This window comes from Sapajus apella, unplaced genomic scaffold (assembly GCF_009761245.1).
Source record: "Sapajus apella isolate SASKATOON/1434 unplaced genomic scaffold, GSC_monkey_1.0 scaffold66, whole genome shotgun sequence".
Lineage (NCBI taxonomy): Eukaryota > Metazoa > Chordata > Mammalia > Primates > Cebidae > Sapajus > Sapajus apella.
In genome coordinates this window covers 2,836,071-2,860,591 of record NW_022437006.1, presented here as the reverse complement: position 1 = coordinate 2,860,591, position 24,521 = coordinate 2,836,071, and the positions used below count along the sequence as shown (strand labels likewise).

The 24,521-nt window shown below is 35.6% G+C and overlaps 1 protein-coding gene across 3 annotated transcripts in view; it reads left to right on the top strand.

Annotated features, from left to right (window-relative positions):
* CPNE8 (copine 8) overlaps positions 1-24,521 on the top strand; it is a 254,337-nt gene that overhangs the window by 209,337 nt on the left and 20,479 nt on the right. For all 3 annotated transcript variants that reach the window (XM_032248310.1, XM_032248312.1, XM_032248311.1), the window contains exons 15-16: positions 9,047-9,228; positions 17,184-17,311. In XM_032248310.1, coding sequence (XP_032104201.1) covers positions 9,047-9,228; positions 17,184-17,311 — 310 coding nt within the window. The remainder of the gene's footprint in view (positions 1-9,046; positions 9,229-17,183; positions 17,312-24,521) is intronic.

Here is a 24,521-nt window from a genome sequence, read left to right as displayed (position 1 = left end):
CTTTATAAAACCATCAGATTTCATGAGACTTATTCACTGTCATGGAAACAGCATGGGAAAGACCCACCTCCATGATTCAATTACTTCCCACTGGGGCTCTCCCATGGCACATGGAAATTAAAGGAGCTACAATTCAAGATTAAATTTGGGTGGGAACACAGCCAGACAATATCAACATCCTATTGATAGAAGAAAACACAGAAACCACATGATCATCTCAATTGATGCAGAAAAAGCAATTTTACAAAGTCCAATCCACCTTCATGTTAAAAACACTCAACAAACTAGAAATGGAGACTTCCTAACCTGATGAGGGAATCTATGTAATGTCTACAACTAACATCCTACTTAGTGGTGAAAACATTGACATTTTCCTCCTGAGATGAAAAAACAAGACAAAAATATATGCTCCTACTTCTTCAACATTATACTGGAGGTTGTTGCCAAAGCTATCAGGGAAGAAAACTAAAAACAAAATATCCAGATGAGAAAGGGAGAAATGAAAGTATCCTTATTGCAGATGACATGATCTCGTATATAGAAAATCCTAAGGAATCCACCGAAAATATACTGTAACCAATAAATACGCAAGTTTGCAGGACAGAAGATCAATATATAAAACTCAGTTCTTTTTTATGCATTTCCAAGAAATAATTAGAAAATGAAATTCAGAAAACAATTCCCCTTATCATAGTATCAAAAGGAATAATACACTTATGAATAATTTAGCAATTCTAGTTCTGGAAATATATATAATATAGATTTACCTGTACTCAAGGAAAATGCCATAGTGTATAACATCATTCATAGTAATTTGTAAAAAGTAAAAAAAAAAGTTTAGAAAGCTTCATACAGTATATCAGCTGGGTACTGGTGAAATAAACAGTGGTTCAGCCACAGAATGAAACACTATGCAGCCACGAAAAGAAAAGAAAAAAGAAAGGGGAAGGAAGGAAGGAAGGAAGGAAGGGAGGGAGGGAGGGAAGGAGGGAAGGAAGGAAAATGGACTCTTTCTACTAATATGGAAAGACTTCTAAGATATATTGTTAAATGTAAAGAGCAAAGTAGAGAACAGAGTTATCAATTATCAGTGTGCTATTTTTTATATAGGAATATAAATTATATAACAAATGCATAAATATTAGAAGTACACGTAATAAACTAACAAAAAGTGATCAGACTAATGAATTAGGTGAACTAAGAACTTCTTTATGGAAATCTTTTTATAGTATACTGATTGTGAAATTGTGAATGCTTGTTCATAAAATAAACAAATATGATTAAAAGAATGGAAAACGAAAGAAGTACAAAACATAAAGCTCAAAAACTCTGAAACAAAATAAGTGCAAACTATTTTCTGAAAAAAAAAATTGTTGAAATAAATTAAATATCAAAATAACAACAAGCCATGCTCATGGATTAGAAGACTCCACATTGTTAAGGTGGCAATGTTTCCCAAACTGATGTACAGTTTTAAAGCAATCAATATCAAAATCTGAAAGAACTTTTTGGAAGAAATATATGAATTTATGTAATATGAATTATATAAATTAATATGAGATTAATTTAAAGCAATCTTTATCAAAGTTTGAAAGGATTTTTTGGAGGAAATTCATATGTAAATTAATATGAAATTGCAAAGGACCTAGAAGAGCCAAAGCAAACTTGAAAAACAGCATCAAAGTGGGAAGAGTCACATTTCTCACTGTTAAACTTTACTACAAAGCAACAGTAATTAAGGCAGTGTCCCACTGGCATAAAGAGGGTTATATGGCTCAACAGAATTGAAACACATTTGCAGAAGTAAACCCCTGTGTCTAAGGTCAACTAATTTCTTTCTTTTTTTTTTTTAATTTTATTTTTATTTTTTATTTATTTTTTTTTTAAAAAGAAAAAAAAAAAAAAAATAAAAAAAAAAAGAAAAAAAAAAAAAGAATGAAGGAGAGGAAGAAAGAGGAAGAGGAAGAGGGAGAGAGAACAGGGGTGTTGCTTTATTGCCCAGGCTAAAATGCAGTCTAAAAATGGGCATGCCTGTAATTGTGTTTAATAATAGAGACATTAAAAAAAAAAATGAGGGAAGAAAATAACAAGCAGCCAACCAATATTTCATTTAAACCTATAAATAGGTGTGATATGTGGTACTGATAAGAGTGTATATTTTGTGTATTTAAAGTGGAGCGTTCTATAAATGTTAATTAAGTCTACTTGTTCCGGATCTGAGTTCAAGTCCTGGATATCGATGTTAACTTTCTGTCTCATTGATCTGTCTAATACTGACGTTGAAGTCTCCCACTATTATTGCGTGGGAGTCCAAGTCTCTTTATAAGTCTTATATATCTGGGTATTCCTGTATTGAGTGTGTATATATTTAGGATCTTTAGCTCTTCTTGTTACATTGATCCTTTTATCATTATGTAATAGCCTTCTTTGCTTCTATTGATCTTTGTTGCTTTAAAGCCTATTTTATCAGCAAAAATTGCAACTCCTGCTTTCTATTTATTTATTTTTGCTCTCCATTTTGTTGGTAAATTTTTCTCCATCCCTTTGTTTTGAGTCTTTGTGTTTCCTTGCGTGTGAGATGGATCTGGATGTAACATACCAATGGGTCTTGGCTTTTTTTGACTGTCTGTGTCTTTGGATTGGGGGATTTAGTTGATTTGAGTTTAGAATTAATAACAATATATGTGAGTTTGATATTGCCATTTAATGTTAGCTGGCTGTTTTGCTCATTAGTTGATGCAAGTTCTTAATTATGTTGATGTTCTTTATTTTTTTATTTTTTTTTTAGAAAGGCTGATACTGGTTATTCCTTTCTATTTGTAGTGGTTCTTTCAGAAGCTCTTGGAAAGCAGACCTGGTGGTGATGAAATCTCTGAGTGCTTGCTTGTTCACAAAAGATTTGATTTTTCCTTCACTTATGAAGCTTAGTTTGGCTGGATGTAAAATTCTGGGTTGCAAGTTCTTTTCTTTAAGGATGTTGAATATTGGCCCCCACTCTCTTCTGGCTTGTAGGGTTTCTGCTGAGAGACCTGCTGTGAGTCTGATAGGCTTCCCTTTATGGGTAACCTGACCTTTCTCTCTGGCTGCCTTCAGTATTTCCTCTTTCATTTCAACCCTGGTGAATCTGGCGATTATGTGCCTTGAGGTTGGTCTTCTTGAGGAATATCTTTGTGCTGTTCTCTGTATTACCTGGAGTTGAATATTGTCCTGCCTTGCTAGGTTGGAAAAGTTTTCCTGGATAATATCCTGAAGCGTATTTTCCAACTTGGATTGATTCTCTTCATCACATTCAGGTACACCTATCAAACGTAGATTAGGTCTTTTCACATAGTCCTACATTTCTTGGAGACTTTTCTCGTTCTTTTTTATCCTTTTTTCTCTAATCTTGTCTTTTTGTTTTATTTCATTAAGTTGGTCTTCGACCTCTGATATCTTTTCTTTTGCTTGATCAGTTCGGCTGTTAAAACTTGTGCATAGTTCGCAAAGTTCTCGTGTTGTGTTTTTCAGCTCCATTAATTCACTTATATTCCTCTCTAAATTGTGTGTTATTGTTAACATTTCATCAAACCTTTTTTCAAAGTTCTTAGTTTCTTTGCATTGGGTTAGAACAAGTTCTTTTAGTTCCCAGAAGTTTCTTATCCACTTTTTAAAGCCTGCTTCTGCTAATGGAACACAGTCTTTCTCCATCAGGCCTGGTTGCATTGCTGATGAGGAACTGTGATCCCCTGTACAGGGAGAGGCATTCTGATTTTGGGTATTCTCAGCCTTTTTAGGCTGGTTTCTTCCCTTCATTATAGATTTATCCATCTGTGGTCTTTATAATTACCGTCTTTATAGTTGGGTTTCTGAATGGATGTCCAACTTGTTGATTCCCGGCGCTAAAATATGAGCAACCCCCTGCGCTGGCCGAAACAGCGGCGTTAAGATTGATGGTGCTTTTCTGACTGCACCAAGAACCACCGCACCAAGGCAGCAGCAAAACCGCCTCGCTGGCCTCAAGAGTAGCGCTGGCAACCCATGGGGCTCTTCTGCTGGGAATCTCCTGGTGTGTGAGCAACAAAAATTGATCTGAAAGTGTGGCATCCTCTTGTTCTCTGCGCTTTCACTGGGAGCTACAATCCCAAGCTGCTAGTGATCAGCCATCTTTCAGGGCTGATCTTAAATGTTAGAGCTAATGTGATATAATTCTCAGAAGAAAACATAAAGATGCGTCTTCATGACTTTGGATTTGGCAGTTGATTGTTAAATATGACACCAAACTCATGAGCAACAACAACAAAATAGATAAAATGAACTTCAAAATCAAAACTTTTTATGCTTCAAAAGACACTATTACGAAAATGAAGACATCCCCCAGAATGGAAGAAATATTTGCAAATTATATCACTCATGAGGGACTTGAATCGAGAATATATAAATAACTTACAATTCAATAAAAAAGAAAAATAATCCAATTTTAAAAGTGAGCAAAAGATCTAAATAGATATTTCTCCAAAAAAGAATATACAAGTGGCTCATAAGCACATGAAATGATTCTTGGCAAATTTAGGCATCAGGAAATGCAAATCAAAACTATAATGAGATATCATTTCATACCCACTAGGATAACTATAATAAAACAGTCAAATAACAAGGGCTGGTGAGGATATGAGGAAACCAGAATTCTCATAACATTGTTGGTGGGTTTGTTAGTTCATTTGCATTGCTGTAAGGGAATACCTGAGGCCAGATAATTTATAAAGAAAGTAGGTTTATTTAGCTCACAGTTCTGCAGGCTGTATAAAGATGGCACCAGGTTAGGCCCAGAAATCTTTCAGTCATGGTGGAAAGCAAAGGGGTAGCTAGCACATCACATGGTGGGAGCAAGAGAGAGAGAGAGAGAAGAGGAGGTACCATGCTCTTTTAACAACCACTTCTCACTTGAACTAACAGAGAGAGAATTCCTTTGTTACCATGAAGACAGTATGAAGACATTCACGGGGGATCCTGCCCAATGATCTAAACACCTCCCACCAGGCTTCATCCCAACATTGAGATTTGGAGGAGACAAACATCCAAACTCTATCAATGGGAATGTAAAACGGTACAACCACTTTAGAAAAACACTTCACTAAGTTCCTCAAATTGTTAAACATAGAGTTACCATATCACCCAGCAATGTCACTTCTAGAAATATATTGAAGAGACCTAAAAACAATTGTCAGCACAAAAATTTGTTCATGAATATATATAACAGAATAATATCCCAAATGTGGAAGCAACCCAAATGTCTATGTGATAAATGATAAAGAAAATGTACTGTATCCATACAATGGAATACTATTCTGCAATCAACAAAAAGAAAGCATTAATACATGCATACTGTGAGAGAGATGATTGTTGAGATCGTTAAGCCCAGTGAAAGCAGCTAGTTATAAAAGATCACATATTAGGTGATTCTGTTTTTATGAACTCTCAAGAAGACGCAAATCAATGGAGACAAAGTTGATTAGTCATTGTTTAGGGATAGGGTGGTAACTAATGGGTACAGTTTCTTTTTGAGGTGATGAAAATGTTCTAAAATTCACTATAGTGATGAATGCACATAACTATTAATATACTAACAATCATTGAATTGTTTTTTGTTTTGTTTTATTTTATGAGATGGGGTCTCACCCTGTCACTCAGGCTGGAGTGCAGTGAAGCAATCTCAGCTCACTGCAACCGCTGCTTCCAGGGCTTAAGTGGTTCTCCAGCCTCAGCTGGATTCTCCCAGCTCAGAGTAGCTGGGACTACAGGTGCATGCCACCAACTCCTGGCTAATTTTTGTGCTTTTTGTAAAGATGGGATTTCATCATGTTGCCCAGGCTGGTCCTCCCAAAGTGCTGAGATTACAGGTATAAGCCACCATGCCCAGCTGAATTATATATTTCAAATGGTTAATATGTAACTTATGTGATTATGTCTCAATAAACTGTTAAAAATATTCTATTCAACTGTGTTTTTTTTACAAAGTCATAGTACATCTCTAAAGCAAAATCAGATATAATTTGAATAATATTCTGTTTAAAATATTACAAAATCTTTAAGAGTTATAGCTAAAAGGGCTATAAAATCTGAGTACCTAAATTCATATTCTAGTTTTACTAGTTATTATTGCATAATTTGAAGCAAATTATTTAATCTGAAAAATGTGTATAATAAAAGTATCCATAATGTAAGTTTGTTGAAAGGATTAAGTGAGATATAACATCAAGTGATCAATACATGTTAGGTTCCGTGTTATAATTATTATTGCTATTAGTTGGGCCCCAATGTTATTAACCCACTACAAATTCATTGTGTATCAGCATTTTGCAGGTACAGAGGAAATATAAACACTGTCCCAGACTCAAGGAGTTGACTCAATACTTTAAATTGCCAATCTTTTTGGTACCATAATAGTATAAGAGAAAAGACAATGAGGGCTGGAATAAACAAAGAGGGTTGTCTGGTTTATGTGAGACCTAAGTTGGAGAAGAAGGTAAATTTCAGGACAGGATGGCAACTTGAGAGAGAGAGGTGGGAGGGAGAGTATCGTTAGAAGAACTATGAAGAGACTGGTGTAGAGCAGGTGCTGGAAAGAGATGGATGACATCTTTGTATGAGTACAAAGGGCCCAGCTATGCATGATAGGTTCAAATGTTTAAATGTTTTGGGGTATTAAGAATATTTTTTTATTTCATAATGAAGTAAAACTTTGCCATATTATCACCATTGGGTTAAAACTCATGTAGCTGCGAGTTTGAGAGTTGGAGAAGGTGTTTGTTTGAGACAGGGTCTTGCTCTTTTGCTCAGGCTGGAAGTCCAGTGGCACTATCAGGGGTTCACTGCACCCCTGACCTCCTGGGCTCAAGCAATCCTCCCATATCTCAGCTTCCCGAGTAGCCGAGACTACAGGCACATGCCATCACACCCGCTAATTTTTGTATTTTTTGTAAAGGCAGGGTTTCACCATGTTGGCCAGGCCGGTCGTGAACTCCTGAGCTTAAGTTACTCACCCGCCTCAGCCTTCCAGAGTGCTAGGATTGCAGGCGTGAGAGTTGTATTAAATAACCATTTAGTCTTGTAATTTTATTTTTTATCTCTGATTCCACTGGGCTTTTGATCAAGTGGCAAAGTCCCTCCTTTAGTGGGAAGCGTCAAAGAAAATTCACACTGGACAACTTAAGAAAGGCTTTATTTAAGTCCATTGCAAAGGGGTCAAGACCATTACAATAGAGGACAAAAATTGAACACATCTACTCCAAAACAAAAGGCTGGAGTGTTAGTGCTTGTTGAGGTGAGCTACTGGAAAAGTCTTGGAGGACATTAGCACAGAGGTTGGTTTGTGTGCCTAGGCCATCTCTGTTTGCTAATTGGTGCTTATTGAAGTTAGGCATCTGTCTTATCAGGGAGACTGGAAGATAGGGCTGCTGTTTTTCTTGGTGTTTACATTTCAAAGGGATGGTTTCCATGTCCTTGAGAAAGGTATTCCTTGGTTGTAAAAGATTTACATCTCAAAGGAGGCAGAGGAAGAATTTACAATTGCAACTTTTCTAAATTGAGTGTGTAAGAAAAGACTGGTCGGGGTCTTATAGTCAGGAAGAAATTTTCTTTCTTTCTTTCTTTTTTTTAAATAGAGACAAGGTTTCACCATCTTGGCCAGGCTGGTCTTGAACTCCTGACCTCATGATCCACCTGTCTCAGCCTCCCAAAGTGGCTGGGATTCGTGAGCCACAGCGCCCAGCCCAGAAAGAAACTTTCTAAAAGTTTCGTCAAGTTGAGGGGAACATTAAGGCCATAGTGGTCAGAAGATACTTTTTTAGCGATTTTATTATGTGGAGCCAGCCATGGAGTGCTGATAACTCTTGGAAATATATATTTTAAAAAAAAAATTGTGCAATGAATTGTTTTTAGGACAAAAATATTCTGTGTATAATTTCCTGTCAAATAACCTAAGGGGAGATCTTTATTTTGTTTCTCTCCGGATCTCAAGTGCTCTTTGTTATTTTTTTTCCTTATCAGAAAAACTATGCCCTGAGGCTTTTCTTCTTCAGGCAATGCTTTAATGTAAAATTGAGCTTTATGTGCTGTTACAAGTCTCATTTAACTTTCCATTTTCACTTAAGAAACCAAATGGACTTTCAGGCTGCCTTTATGCTGGTAATTAGGGCAACTTGGTGTGAATCTCAATGTGTTTGAGTGGTAGCACATATTAATACATTACTCTTGTCCTCAATTTCATCACTATTCAAATGCAGCATCCTACACAGTATAAACATTTTTGACACTCAGAAGAACCTTGTGGATGACCCAGACCATACTAACTAGCAATTCAACTTACAATTCTATGGTGCACTATTATTTGTAATCACTTTTAAACATGTAATCTCATTTTGTCCTCCTCATAAACACAGTGGTAGGATTTATTTTACAGAGGCTGCCATACAAATGGCAAGACTTGACTCTGGCCTCTGGCTCTTAGCTTAATGTCTAGTTAGAAAATTGTGAAGAATTTTTTAGATGTAGATATTTAATCAGCCTGCCCTTGAAAATCACTACACTTCCCATTTTTAAATCCTTAATTGGGATATTTCTCAAATACTCAGCTTATATTGGTGATACAATATTACGAATCCTTCATAATTATTGAAATCCGTCTATTGGGTCATCTTACCATGGGCATAAGGATTCAAGCTAAAGGCACACGATTTTGTTTAAAAATAAAGTTTATAACAAAATAAGATTAACAAAAGTACATTTATACTTCCAGAAGTAAAACTCAAAAATAGCCTGTGGCATTGAAGTCATTTCTGAAAAATTCTGCATATGCTTTGGCATATCTTAGAACTTTCTATATGTCTAATATAATATAACAAATATTTCTATGTTAATATCCATCCAAAAAGAAGCAATTTGACACACTGTAGATATAGGCAGAAAAACGTAGTTTTGAATATTTCATTCTGAAATAGACACCAAGAAAAATCTTGTTAAATATATGTAGCCTAATTGCTTATGTTTGAAATATGTGTTCTATCATCAGGCAACCCTGCTCAGCCCACTTCCCTCCACTACATGAATCCTTACCAGCTGAATGCCTATGGTATGGCACTGAAAGCAGTGGGAGAAATTGTTCAAGATTATGACAGTGATAAAATGTTTCCAGCTCTAGGTTTTGGTGCAAAACTGCCTCCAGATGGAAGGATATCTCATGAATTTGCTTTGGTAAGAATATATCAAAAGGATACCTTTTAATATTGCTTTGGAGTTTATTCTTTAGTTATATAGCAAGCTTTTCTGACTGTAGCTAAATTTTGGTAAGTAATTGACATTGGAATGTGAGCTTAATGGGAAAAAGAACAGCTAAATAGCTTAGCCATAAATCTACCTGAAGTGCACCCACCTCATTTACAAATAGGGGGTCTATTTGGTTATCTATTGCTGTATAACAAACCTTCCTAAAACTTAGAGATATAAAACAATATCATTCTATTATGCTTATGATTTGTGGCTCAGGAATTCAAGCAGAATGTAATGGGAGATAGCGTATTTTTTGCTTTGTAATATCTGGAGTCTTAGTTTAGGTGATTTGAATGGCTAGAGATGCCTGGAATTGGTGACTGGGGTCATATTTTTCAACTTAGTTCTGGCTGTCTGTTGAATTCCTTAGATCTTCTCCATGTTATGTCTTCTGGGGCTGATATGTCTCCTAACATGACTTCTTTGCTCGTGTTCATTCATGTCTTGGGCCTAAGATGGAATAGCTGAAAAGCTGGGGTTGCGTAGACAACTCTCTCTTGCTTTACATATAGCCTGTCTCTGTAGTTACAGAGGGCTTCATAATTGTGTGGTGGTCTCATTGTAGTAGGATTTTTTATGCAGCAGCCAACTTTCCCAGGGTGAGTATTCTAAAAGTCTGCGACAGAAACTCCAAGGATGTTTATATCATATTCTTAGAAGTCCCAGAATGTGATTTCTGCAACATCCTATTGGTCAAGCAAATTATTAAGACCATCCCAGGTTCAGGTAGAAGAATTAACCTTCACTTCACAATGGAAAGAGTATCAAAGAATGCGTGGCTATCTTTAATCTACCATTGTTTTTAAAAGCTAAGAAAATAAATAATTGTGTTAAATTCAATGAGGTTTATTAATTTTCCTTTCATATGTTTCTCTCAACCTTGAATTTGTCCCTTTCTCTGTCTCTGTAATTCTCTCCTTTGCTGCCTTTCCTTCCTCTATGTTCATTTCTTATAACCAAACCTATAATAAAAATATACAGGTTGAGCATCCCAAATCGGAAAAGTAAATGCTCCCAAATCTGAAAAAGATGCTCAAAGGAAATGCTTATCAGAGCAATTTGGATTTTGGATATTCAGATTTGAGAAGGTCAACTGGTAATTATATAAATATTTTAAAATCCAAAAAAAGAAATTCAGAATCTAAACACTCTGGTTTCAGATAAGGGATACTCAACCTGTCCTTAACACTTCCTGAAGTGTTAAGGAAGTATTTGTGCCTTACTTTCTCCTCCTCCTCCTCCTTTCTTCTTTCTTTCTTCTTCTTTCTTACTCCTTCTCCTTCTTCCTTCTTCCTCCTCCTCCTTCTTCCTTCTTCCTCTTCCTTCTACCTCCTCCTTCTTCTTCTTCCTCCCTCCCTCCCTTCTTCCTTCCTTCCTTCCTGCCTTCCTGCCTTCCTCTTTCTTTTTTCTTTTCTTCAACAGAGGCTTGCTCTGTTGCCCAGGCTGGACTGCAGTGGTGAGATAACTCCGCCTCCCCAGTTCAAGCAATTCTCGTGCCTCAGCTTCCTGAGTACCTAGAATTACAGGCATGCATAATACCTGGCAAAATTTTGTATTTTTAGTAGAGACAGGGTTTTCAGTGTGTTGGCGAGGCTGATCTCAAACTCCTCAGCTCAAGCAATCTGTTCGCCTCAGCCCCCCAGAGTGCTGGGATTACAGGTGTGAGCCACTGTGCCTGGCCTTCATTTGTTCTTTGAGCCCAGTTAAAACACTTATAGGATAGATTTTGCTGGGGCTTCGATGTTTCCTTCCAGAGTTCAGGTGCTGCTAATGTAATAATATTCAGTGAGGCCTTTAAGAGCTGGTTGGTCTGCAAGGGCTCCTCCCTCATGAATGAAATTAAGGCCCTTATAAAACAGGCTTTACTCAGCTTGTCCTGCTTTCTGCGAAGTGAGAACACAGCATTCCTCACCTTTGAGGACACAGCCCTTACCGGGCAACTGAACCTGCTGGCATCTTGATCTTGGACCTTCTAGCCTCCAAAACTGTGAGAAATACGTTTCTATTGTTTATAAATTACCGAATCTCAGGTATTCTCATATAGCACAAACAGACTAAGAGAGGTCAGACTTCTTTAAATCTATGAAAAATAGTCTCCCATGCTAATGATGAATATAAGAATGATTATGTTGTTGATGATGATAATGTTTCAACTTTAGTCTTGCCTGATTATATTACTTTAAATTTTTTAAAGCACTTTTGTTTTCTCAGATAAGACAAGGGTTGAGTAGGTTTTCAGTGAAATAGTATTAGACTCAATCCTGAGTATTTACTGAGTATCGGGTCACACACTTTATACTCATTATGTTATATAATCATCTCAAAATTCCTATGTGATAGATATTTCATGCTGACACATTGCACTGCTCTAGAAACTGCCAATCTCATTACCTGTGGTGAGAAAAGTGCTCCCAGGAGTTGTATAACGCAACTCAGAGGCTCAGAAGTTGACCATTGTCCCAAAGGACAGGACTTGAACCCAAGTCAGTATTATTTTAGAATTCATGCTCTTAACTACAGCTAAAACACATCTTAAAAAAGCATCTGTAATCTTACCTCTTGGATACTTGCTTATGTTAACACCATGATATATGTACTTTTATGTAAGATTTCATCTTTCTCAAATATGTTTTAAGAGCAGTATTACATTGTTATTTTTGTATTTATTCTTTTCTATTTTGTCACCTACAAAATTTCAAAAGAGGTTGCTGGAGGGCTTAATTCTTTCTTCCGTGAAATAGCCCACATGCCACACTCCCAATGTCATATAAAAATGAGTATCTTTTGGGATTTTGTTGTGTCTTAGAAAATTAAAATCTCCAGAAACTTATAAAACCATGAAAATCACTCATGTGATTCTAAATCTAAAGTGCCTCAGGAAAAAGGTCATGAGCTATTTTAAAGACTAAGAAAAGGAATAATTGTGTTAAGCTAAATGAGAGTTTGATTAATTTTCTTTCTGTACATTTCTTCTGCTAGTGTGTATTTTTTCCTTTTTCCCTTCCTCTACTTTTCTCTCTTTCTGCTTTTCCTACCATTTACCCTTTGTAACCAAACCTATAAAAGTATCTCCTGCTAAGGAATGATATATATTATTTATACCATAATCTGTTCCTTGAGCCCAATCCAAACAATTATGGGACAGAGATCATACCCCTTTAAATCTATGAAAATGTCTTTCAAATTAATGATGAAAACAACGATTGTTGATGATAATGCCTCAACTTTAATATTACAGAATGATTAATTTTTTTCAAAGCAGTTCTGTTTTGTTGGATAAATAAGGCAGGTATGGTTAAGTAGGTCTTCAGTTAGATAGTATTGTATTTGATTCTTGCTGAAGTGTCCTGTGCTAAGCTTGTCCTAAATTACTGCAATATGTATCTGTAGGTACTGAAAATGGCAAATACAAAAAGTTCAGTTTCAGGACAGCCTGGCCTTTCATGAACTACCTGGTGTTAATAAATCCTCATATTTCCATGGTACAAATTTGTGGTATATATTTACTAACATTAACCTATTTATCTCACCAAGTTTACATAATTCTTTTAGATAGCAAGGGAGTCTTCTGAAGAACTTAAGTATCCCCCAGTGTGTAAGTATGTGTAAGTTTTGGCTAGCACAGATGTTAAGCTTTGCTGAGTTGAAAGGGTCTCAGTAAACCTCAGCTTTTTATGTGAGACACACTATGGGAAAAGAAAAAAGAATAGGAGAGAAAAGGAAGAATTTCCTGATATTACCATTCCAAGACTTACGGTTATGAAAAGAATGAGTCATTGCTCTCCGCTCATTATAATTCTTGAAGACTCCTTTTGGGGTTGTAACTGAAAATGCCATCACGCGGAGCTCTGGTATATTTCTAATGACCTTGTGGCCAGTGGTCGTTAATAGCAGGTCTTCCACGTGGACCAATAGAGAAACGCTAACACCTGTCCAAGTGGTTTCTCCTGCTAAATACCTAAATGCACTTGCATGCTTTTCGCTTATTTTGGCATTTATACAAATGTATGCAATTTAATATTTATGTGTATGTATTTTTTTCTAAGTAGACACCAGCAATTTAATAACCAAGAAGTCTTTAACACTGTACCATATATAAAACAGAAGCTCAATAGGTGATTGTTTATTGAATAAAAGAAAGAATTCTCTCAGCTTTTCCCGACAGTAAGCAACAGTGACATTTCAGAATAGAGCGACAGCCCCTAAGAGCTTCTCTTCAGTATTTTGTCAGCTTGTTAGCCCTGCTGAAAAGTGTCACAGGCTGCAGGCAGCAGGCGGCAACAGAGATGACAGGCTTCTTGCATGATGCCGAATCCACACCCTCAGGACAATCCCTGAGGGAGCTAAATGGGAGGAAGAATGGGTGAGCGCTGGACACCCTCCCCACTTCAGTCTGAGTGGTGAGATTATTGATCATTTTAAAGTCAGATCTTTATGCTTTTCTATGTGTTCTACAAGTTGACATGTATTATTTTATAAATGGAAAGTTTAATTAGGAGGGAAATAGGAAATAGGGCATCCATTGTCCTCTTTATTAATAAGCAACAAAATTAAATGTGCAATTAAAAAAAATTATCCATGTTTTATTTTTGTGTCAGAGCCACACATGGACTCATTCTAATTTGTTTTAACAAGCAATAACTAATTCCCTGCATAACATTTTCAAGAAATGAGTTTTTAAACACACTTAAAAATCTATTTATTTCAATAGTTTTGGGGGAACAGGTGGTTTTTGCTTACATGTGTAAGTTCTTTAGTGGTGATTTCTGAGATTCTGATGCACCCATCACTTAAGCAGTGGACTCTGTACCCAGCGTGTAGTCTTCTGTCCTTCACCCGCCTCCCACCTTTCCCCCTCGTCTCCAAGTTCATTATATCATTCTTATGGCTCTGCATCCTCATAGCTTAGCTCCCACTTATAAGTGAGAACATACAATATTTGGTTTTCTATTCCTGAGTTACCTCACTTAGAATAGTGGTCTCCAACTCCATCCAGGTTGCGAATGCCATTATTTTCTTCCTTTTTATGGCTGAGTAGAATTTGTGTGTGTGTGTGTGTGTGTGTGTGTGTGTGTGTGTGTGTGTGTGTGTCTATACATTCCAAATTTTCATTATCCACTTACTTGTTTATGGGTATTTAGGCTGGTTTCATATTTTTGCAATTGCAAGTTGTGCTGCTATAAATGTGTGTGCGAGTAACAGACTTTAAAGTCTTTATAACTCATTATAACTTTCTCGTTAAGAAAATCTCATTTAGTAGCCATAAAATATTTAAAGTAATCTTGATATAATCCAGACCATATACTAAAAAGAAGGCATAATTTTATGTTGTAAGGTATTCTTATCATCTAAGACATATGAGGAAACCATAGAGCAACCTATTATGGTATTAGGACTAATTCAGAAATCAGTGCTTTAAACATTCCATGATGATGAATAGAAAATCTAATGATTACCTTTCCACTATCAAAGGAGAGAAAAATGATGACCTTGTAGTTTCAGTTCCAGAGAAATAGTGGTAATGTACAGTTTCATCAAAATGTAAACCTCCAGTCAATATGCTAAAAAATAAAAGTAGCTCAGGACTACCCTAATTTGTAACTATTCCCTTAAGATAGATATATAATACATTTTTATATGCTCAAAATCAGTAATGAGTTTTAATTTTAATTAGCTTCATACCTTATCAAGGGAAAAGAGCACCATAAAATCTTAAAGGAGGGTTAAATAGGTCGCCTCAGATTAACATCAAAACTAAACATTAACTGCTTTGTGCTAAATGTTAAACTTTTCTTTTACATTCTATTTTCAGCCAAGTTATACAACCACTTTTATAATGTAAAGAGGGCTTTTATTATTTAATGCCTTAAAAAATGTATGAGGGTTAATAAAATGTTTGAAGAAAAGACAAAATTAAAAGAAAAAAATAGATATAAATCCCTCTCTACCAAATGATAAAATAGAAATAGTTAGTAACATTTGGCTCAGTTTTCTAAGATTCCAGCCTTGTAGAAAGCTTGGCATCTCATAATTTGGTGGCATAGTGGTGTATAAGAAATTGAACTCTGGAGTTAGACCGCCTGGTTCAAATATTAGCTCTCCTAGTCGTGTTGTGTGACCTTGGGCACAGTAAGTTCTCATTACCTTGGTTTCTTTATGTATAAAGTGGGGTTAATGGCAGTCCTACATTTTTAGGGTTATGAAAGTTATATGTGTAAATATTTTAGTATAAAACCAGCACTTTGGGAGGCCGAGGTGGGTGGATCATGAGGTCAAGAGATTGAGACCATCCTGGTCAACATGGTGAAACCCCGCCTCTATTAAAAATTAGCTGGGCATTGTGGTGTGAACCTGTAGTCCCAGCTACTCAGGAGGCGGACACAGGAGAATTGTTTGTTCAGGTAAAAATATGTATGCTAAAATTATTGCTAACCATGTTTAAATGTAGTTACTATCACTAGTGCATAAAAAGTATATATATACATAATTTTGATATTCCCTTTAGAAAAGTGGACGGTATCTCCTTTTTCTCAAGTGTGAACAGCTTCAGTAACTCATTCTAGCAAATGCATTAAAGTAGGAGTGATGGAGTGTAACTTCAGAGACTGGCTCATAAAAGGCATTGGGGCTTTGTCCTTGCTCTTTGCTTGGGATTACTCAATCTGGGGAAAGTTAGTTGCTATGTTATGAGAACACTCAAGCAGCCCTGTGGAGCATCCACTTGGCCTCCTGCCAACAGCCATGTCAGTGAGCCTTTTTGGAAATAGATCCTTCTGTCCACTGTCAAGCTTTCAGATGACTGCAGCCCAGGTCGGCATCTTCACTGCAACCTCATGAGAGATCCTGCTCAGGAACTACCCTGCTAAGCTGCTTCTGAATTCCTGAGACTTCAAAAATGTATAAGATAATAAATATTAATTGTCTTAAGCCACTGTACAGAGGGTATAACTTTGGGGGTAATTTGTTACATAGCAATAGATAACTAATACATGTTCTTATTTGTGTTATTGGTATCATTTGGACTAGGAGAATTAAACCTAATAACGACAGAGCATTTAAGGTATGAAAAAGCCAGCCTAGGTGTCCAGGGTTAAAGTTGCCTTTCCAGGTCCTGTCACTAGAATAAGAGCTTCCATTAAAGTTGCCTTTCTGGGCACTGTTCTCAGAATAAGAGCTTCTTAGCAGCAACAGCAAGCCCCATGTCCCTTGAATGACATGAGTATTTTTTTTTATTCCTTTTCTTTTGCCTTGTCTTGATGTTTCCTACACCAAATTACATTCCCTCTGACTCCTTCTCTACTTGGAGTTATGAATTGTGGCCTGAAAATATTCATGTGGCAGATATTTTACATTTTTCCTCTATTGGGTTAAACTACTTGAATTGATAGCATTTATTTATCTAATTTTAATACATGTTTACTGCATAAAAATTGGAAAAACATAGACCAGGTTAAAGGATGCAAGGAAAGTTATCAGTTATCTAACCACCTAGAAGTAACCACTATTAATACTTTGGTTTTCTTTTTAGGATTTCTATATGTTTATCTCCACATCTACACAAACCTGTGTAAATAAGATACTATTAATTTTAGAATGTTGTGGTGGTCAGCTTCTCTTAATATTATTTAAAATTTTCTTCTGCCATTTTTTTTAAGAGTACGGATTTTTAATGATTGCACATTGTATGTTATGATCTTCATAATATATCATAATCTATTGTTGATCACTTAATGTATTGTTTTGCTATTGTAAATTTATAAATGAGTGTTCTTCCAAAAATATTTGAGTATCAACGTGTATTATTCTCTTGTCCTTTTCAATTGATATTTATGGAGATTTTCTCTTTTACTGTGGTTTTGTTTTTGCCTACATTTCTACAGAATGGGAACCCTCAAAACCCCTACTGTGATGGCATTGAAGGGGTCATGGAGGCTTATTACAGGAGTCTGAAATCTGTACAACTATATGGGCCCACCAACTTTGCTCCTGTGATTAATCATGTAGCAAGGTAAGTAGAGAATAGACAAGGTGTCAATTCTGATATACTGGACCATGGTGAACTCAAAACATTATTGTTAGCATATGAAAGTTGTTTTCTTTTAATTTGCCTCCAAGAAAGTGAAGAAAAAAATGTATGTTAGAGTTTCTATCAAACTATTGTGATACTTTGCTGAGAAGAGTACATTAAAATCTCAAGAAACATACTCCGGGTTATGTTAGGAACTATCTTTGTTCAACTAAGGAAAATGTTGTTTTCTTTGAAAAGGCATCTGTGAGAAAAATAACAAGATCAATGGCGAGCTCAACAGTGTAAGTCATTCATCTCTAATATCACATTCCATAGTAGCAATAAGTAGCATAGAAGTAATAAGAGACTGAATTCTATTAGCCGACTATTTGAAGCTTTCAGTGATATATAGGGCACATTATTTTAACCTTTCTGAAATTAATATAGTAGCTAATTTTATAAATTCCCAGAGCTCTACCTGTATATAGTACATAGTACTGAGACCAGAATATAATGCTTATGACTCCAAGTACATGTTCTGAAGAAAATGTTAAAATGTAAAAAATAAATCTATATATACTGTTTTTTCATTAGTACATAAATGGATTAAACTCTTTTTAAATCCCTAGAAAATTCGGCCTATGTAAATCCAATGACTCCCTGACTTATTTAGAGATAATTAGAAATTTCTTATCCTTTCAAATATGTACCCAGAACTCATCAAAATACCGAATTTTTTTTTCACGTTTATCAAGTATAAAGGCAATGTGAAACTCCAGTTCTCTGAAGGTTCTGGTACTTTACTACCTTCTCTAATATTACCAACAACTACAGTGTGCTCTACTTTTCATTATCTGGGACATGGACAAAATGCTAAAATATCCCTTACACCCAGGGCTTACCCCAGTGCAGCTTCCCTGTGGAACTCCAACTTAGGTTGACAGTGATACATTGATGACTGTTGTCTGAGTGTGACCCTTTGGCTTGAATTTTTCAGACATTTTCATCTGCAATCTCTACCAAAATATGAATTGTATTAATACATCTTAATCTTGTACATATATGACCCCCCACACAAAAAAAGTTATTCATGAAATGGTACTTTATGTTTTATCTTTATTTCTATGGCACTTGTTCTTTTCTCTTTTTTGAAAATGCAATCTTGACCCCCAAATTGATTTCATAATCCACTAATGATATATCCTAGTTTATTATACTAGCCTATGTAAGTAATGTCACATATACTGTATACTGATGGCAGCCAAATATAGCAGAATACAATGTTAATGCAAGATAAATTATAATTGACTGCCACACTACCATAGAGATCACTTTTTTATAAAAAGAGAAAAATGACAGGACTTATTTTGTGGGAACTCGTGCTTATGATTAGGAAGGCCCTTATCAGTGCTTACCAAGTAATTTCATAACTTTTCCTGGTATATGTCTATTATAAAAGTTAAAATATTAGATATAAAGTTTCTAGGTGCATTTCTATATACATTTCAAACCAAATGCTCCACAGTGTTCTATGATATTTTTTATGTTTTATACAGCATTTTGTAAGTTCTTGAATATAGGAGCAACTGCTAGTAAAATCTTTAAGACTCCTTGAAAATGAGCCATGATTCAATAATTCTTATTTTTTACATGAGAAAAATTAAGAAAAACAGTAAGATATGGCTTCTTAAGAGTTATCTTTTCCTTCCAGTACAATAGGAAGTTCCATGTATCTGTTTTTTAAAATTATACTTCAAGGTCTAGGGTACATGTGCAAAATGTGCAGTTTTGTTACGTGGGTATACACATGCCATGGTGGCTGGCTGCACCCATCACCCCATCACCTACATTAGGTATTTCTCCTAATGCTATCCCTCCCCTAGCCCCACAAATCCACAACAGGTCTCAATGTGTGATATTCCCCTCCCTGTGTCCACATGTTCTTATTGTTCAATGTCAACTTATGAGTGAGAACATGTGGTGTTCATTTGGTTTTCTGTTCTTGTGTTACTTTGCTGAGAATTATGGTTTCCAGATTAATCCATTTCCCTGCAAATGACATGAACTCAACTTTTTTATGGCTGCATAGTATTCCATGGTATACATGTGCCACATTTTCTTTATGGAGTCTATCACTGATGGGCATTTTGGTTGGTTCCAAATTTTTGCTATTGTGTTCAGTGGCACAATAAATATATGTGTGCCTGTGTCTTTATAACAGAACTATTTATAATCCTTTGGGTATATGCCTAGTAATGGGATTGCTGGGTCAAATGGTATTTCTAGTTCTAAATCCTTGAGGAATTGCCACACTGTCTCTCACAATGGTTTAACTAATTTATACTCCCACCAACAGTGTAAAAGCATTGCTATTTCTCCACTTCCTCTCCAGCATCTCTTGGCTCTTGACTTTTTAATCATCACCATTCTAACAGGCATGAGATGGTATCTCATTGTGGTTTTGATTTGCATTTCTCTAATGACCAATGATCATGAGTTGTTTTTTTTTTCATATGTTTGTTGGCTGCATAAATGTCTTCTTTTGAGAAGTGTCTGTTCATATCCTTTGCCTACTTTTGATGGCATTTTTTCTTGTAAATTTGTTTAAGTTACTTGTAGATTCTGAATATTACTCCTTTCTCAGATAGGTAGATTGCAAATATTTTCTCCCATTCTGTAGGTTGCCTGTTCACTTTGATGATAGTTTCCCTTGCTGTGCAGAAGCTCTTTAGTTTGATTAGATCCCATTTGTATATTTTGGCTTTTGTTGCTGTTGCTTTTGGTTTTTTAGTCATGGAGTCTTTGCCCATGCCTATGTCCTGAATGGTATTGCCTAGGTTTTCTTCTAGAGTTTTTATGTGTTTTTATGTTTTACATTTAGGTTTTTAATCCATCTTGAGTTAATTTTTATATAAGGTGTAAGGAAGGGATACAGTTTCAGCTTTCTGCATATGGCTAGCCGGTTTTCCCAACACCATTTATTAAATAGAGAATCCCTCCCCCATTGCTTGTTTTTGTCAAGTTTATCAAACATCAGATGATTGTAGGTGTGTGGTGTTATTTCCAAGGCCTCTGTTCTGTTCCATTGGTCTATAAATCTGTTTTGTTACCAGTACTATACTGTTTTGATTACTGTAGCCTTGTAGTATAGTTTGAAGTCAGGTAGTGTGATGACTCCAGTTTTGTTTTGTTTTTCTTAGGATTGTCTTGGCTATGCGGGCTCTTTTTTGGTTCCATATGAAATTTGTTTTTTTTCCAATTCTTTGAAGAAAGTCAGTGGTAGCTTGAGGGGGATAGCATTGAATCTATAAATTACTTTGGGAAATATGGCCATTTTCAAGATATCGATTCTTCCTAAGGATGAGCATGGAATGTTTTTCCATCTGTTTGTGTCCTCTCTTATTTCGTTGAGCAGTGGTTTGTAGTTCTCCTTGAAGAGGTCCTTTACATCCCTTGTTAGTTGCATTCCTAGGTATTTTGTTCTCTTTGTAGCAATTGTGAATGGGATTTCACTCATAATTTGGCTGTTTGTCTACTATTGGTGTATAGAAATGCTTGTGATTTTTGTACATTGATTTTTGTATCCTGAAATTTTGCTGAAGTTGCTTATCAGCTTAAGGAGATTTTGGGCTGAGACAATGGGGTCTTCTAAATATACAATCATGTTGTCTGCAAATAAGCATGTTAAAGAATGCTTATTCTTCTTAAGAATAACAGTTTTAAGCTCATTTTTAGGGCTCCTATCTATGTATCTCAGATCTTTTTGACTTGCTAGATAATATTAGCGAGATAACAATGGTGTAAAATAGACAAGACTCAAAGCATTAAATTTACAAAATTTGAAGGTTTTATATGCTTTTTTGAGGCTTTCCAGCCCCTGCTTCTGATTTCTTGCCTTTCCAGTCCTCCTTTCCCAGAGCTGTCTGGAGAACAGCATTTCAAATGATATAAAATCCTACTCATCATCTGTTGATGCCTTGTCATAAATTTAAGTACAGACAGTTTAACTGCATGTTAGAACATCCAATATTCAACCAGTACTAACCCATCCAACCTCATTTCCACATTCTCCCAAATGTACTACACTTCAGTCACAGATTCACTGCTTCTTCTGACCTATATCATTCCTTGCATATGTCTAGTACTAATTTGACACTACTGTGGCTACATGTAGATTTTTTCCACACTGAAAGGAGCAATTATTCCTTGTGAATTATTCATATACATGCACGTATATGCATATACAAATATAAACCATAGTACTTTGGATATACTGAGATATCTGTATCTGTTTGCTTAATTAAGTTATCTGAATACTATATGAAGGTTTGTTTGTTTGCTCTGTCGCCCAGGCTGGAGTGCAGTGGCGTGATCTCAGGTCACTGCATCTCTACCTCCTGGGTTCAACAAGCAGTTCTTCTGCCTCAACCTCCTGAGTAGCTGGGCTTACAGGTGCCTGCCACCATGCCCAGCCAACTTTTGTATATTTAGTAGAGACGGGTTTTGCCATGTTGGCCAATCTGGTCTTGAGCTCTTGACCTCAGGTGATCCACCTACCTCAGCCTCCCAAAGTGCTGGAATTATAGGTATAAGCCACTGTGCCTGGCCAAGTTAATTTTAGTTAACAAAGTTATAATAGGAAACTAAAGAACTTTTTTGTTTTTGAGACAGTCTCTGTCACCCAGGCTAGAATGCAGTGATGCGATCTCAGCTCACTGCAACCTCCACCTCCCGGGCTCAAGCAATCCTCGTGCCTCAGCCTCCTGAATAGCTGGGATTACAGGCATGCACCATCATGCCCGGCTAATTTTTGTATTTTTAGTAGAGAGGGGGTTTCATCATGTTGGCCAGGCTGGTTGGTCTCCAACTCCTGGCTCAAGTGATCCACCTGCCTCAGCCTCCTATGTTCTGGGATTACTGGTTTGAGTCACTGGGCCTGGCCTAAAGACCCTTTTAAATGGTAATGCTTACCCAATCTTAATGACCTGTGGAAATGTGATTGTGATTAACACCTACTATATCAGCCAGGGTACTCCAGAGAACAGAACCAGTAGGAGACATATTGACATGGACATAAAGATATAGAGATATATTTTAAGGAATTGGCTTGTGCAATTTTAAGGGATACAAAGAATGTAATTTATAGGACAGGTTGGTAGATAGGAAACTCAGGGTTTCATACTGCAGTCTTACGTCAGTATCCTTTTTTTTCTGGGAAACCAGTTTTTGCCCTTAAGGCCTTCAACTAATTGGATGAAGCTCCTTTAAAGGCATTAGATGGTAGATATTAACCACATATATAATCTTTGATTAAATAAGTGGAATTTACAGTCTAGTTGACACATAAGCATTATCATCCTTCTGACGAAAACAAAGAAATACATTGCCATCATGTTGTAAATTGACAACAAATTTAAATTCTGAGCAAGAATTTTAGGGCCTTCCAGATTTAAACTTAATACTATGTCTAAGGTCTATAACACTATGTTGAAATATTATTAATCAAAATAGAAAAATATTTTTAAAATAATGGTTTTGTGGAATGCAGTTTGAAAAATGGGGTTTTAACCAACCCCTGATTAGTCTGTTTTCCTCTTGTGTATGGTGTTAACCATTTTTACATTCCTGTTATTTAAAAAAAAAAATTTTCTATTCATCTAGAATTCTTCATAATTTTAAGTAATTTGAAATAAATTTGTTGGTATATTATACCAGCTTAATATTTCAAAAATTAATATACCAATGAAAATTTCAAATATCTTTTCAGACTATCATGAAAATGTCTTCATTTGATTTAAATGTATTCATTATTTCCTATTAGTTTTTTGCTTCCTATGCCTAATTAGTTACTTGTTTTGAGGCTGTCACATTTCAGTTTTTAATGGGGATTTATCATTTTCTACCTTTTGGCCATTTATAATTTTTTTCTGTTTTTTCTGATGTTGAGAACCTTCTAAATCCAGATCACTATCCAAAATGAATTTTCATTTTCTAGGAAATAACTTTTTATCTTGGAATTCTCATAACTAATTTTCAAATTAACTCCTCTGTTATGCTTTATTCAATCTGCACAATTAATAATAAAATAAAAACAGTAAAATCTTATGGAGCCCATTATCTATCTTTAGCAACATGTTCAGTGCTATAATGTGGATTATTCATCTTCACAACAACTCTAAGAGGTGACGGTAGTGCCATTTCCATTTTGCTGATGATAAAATAGATACATAGGGGCCATTTGTGGTGGAACTAAAATTCTAACCAGAATAATCTTACTCGAGATCACTACGTTATGATGCCCTACATCTTTAAGCCTTTTTATCTCTGCTATAGAGGTAAAGACACAAAAGAAAGTGTAGCAAAGCTCTCTATCTTTGTGCATGCAGTGATCACTTCATTGCCCAGTCAAAAGTAGTTTGGGGTGACACTTGGTAACATAAAATTTGCTGTGCTACTTTGGGTTGAAATATTTAAATGCATTCCTTTATTCATTGTTAAGTTTTAATCCATTGTGTAAATCATAAACTACTAAAATGAAACATCCCTAAGTCAGTTTATCTTGTTTTCTTGTGAACTAATAAGCTGAAAGAATATTTCACGAATCTAAGCCAACTAGATATGAGCTTTTACGAAAACAATCCCAGAAACTTATTTCAAAGAAATGCAAAAGAAATGTGTTTGAATTCTACTACACTGACAAAAGTTAACCTTTCTCTCAGATATATCATAGTAATATTAAAATATAAATTATAGATAGGCTATATTTCAAAAAAGACAGCTGGCTTTTAATAAGACTTAATTATGCACTCTATAAAAGGATTCCCCATCAAATTCTTTTAAGAAGCAAGCCTCGCTAATACCTTTATAATATAATTTGAATCTGAGTCTATATGTCAGTGTCACCTCCTAGAAAATGTACTGAGGCGTGGCCAGCTTGTAATTTTTACTTCATCTGTTCCTGTAGCATGTTAATTATTTTATGTAATATTTTTAAATTAAAAACTAAATTAGAAGAAATGGTAGTACTTTAAAATAAAAGGCTAAATTAGAAGAATGAATGGTAGTGCAACATTGATTTAAAATTTAGATTTACTTGCAAAGTGCAACAATGTGCCAACATGTAGAACAACTGCCATAAAAGCAATAGCTTTTTTAGCAGCAGACATTAACAGTACAGTTATTCTAGTGTGTTATTTCAGATAATTGTGTA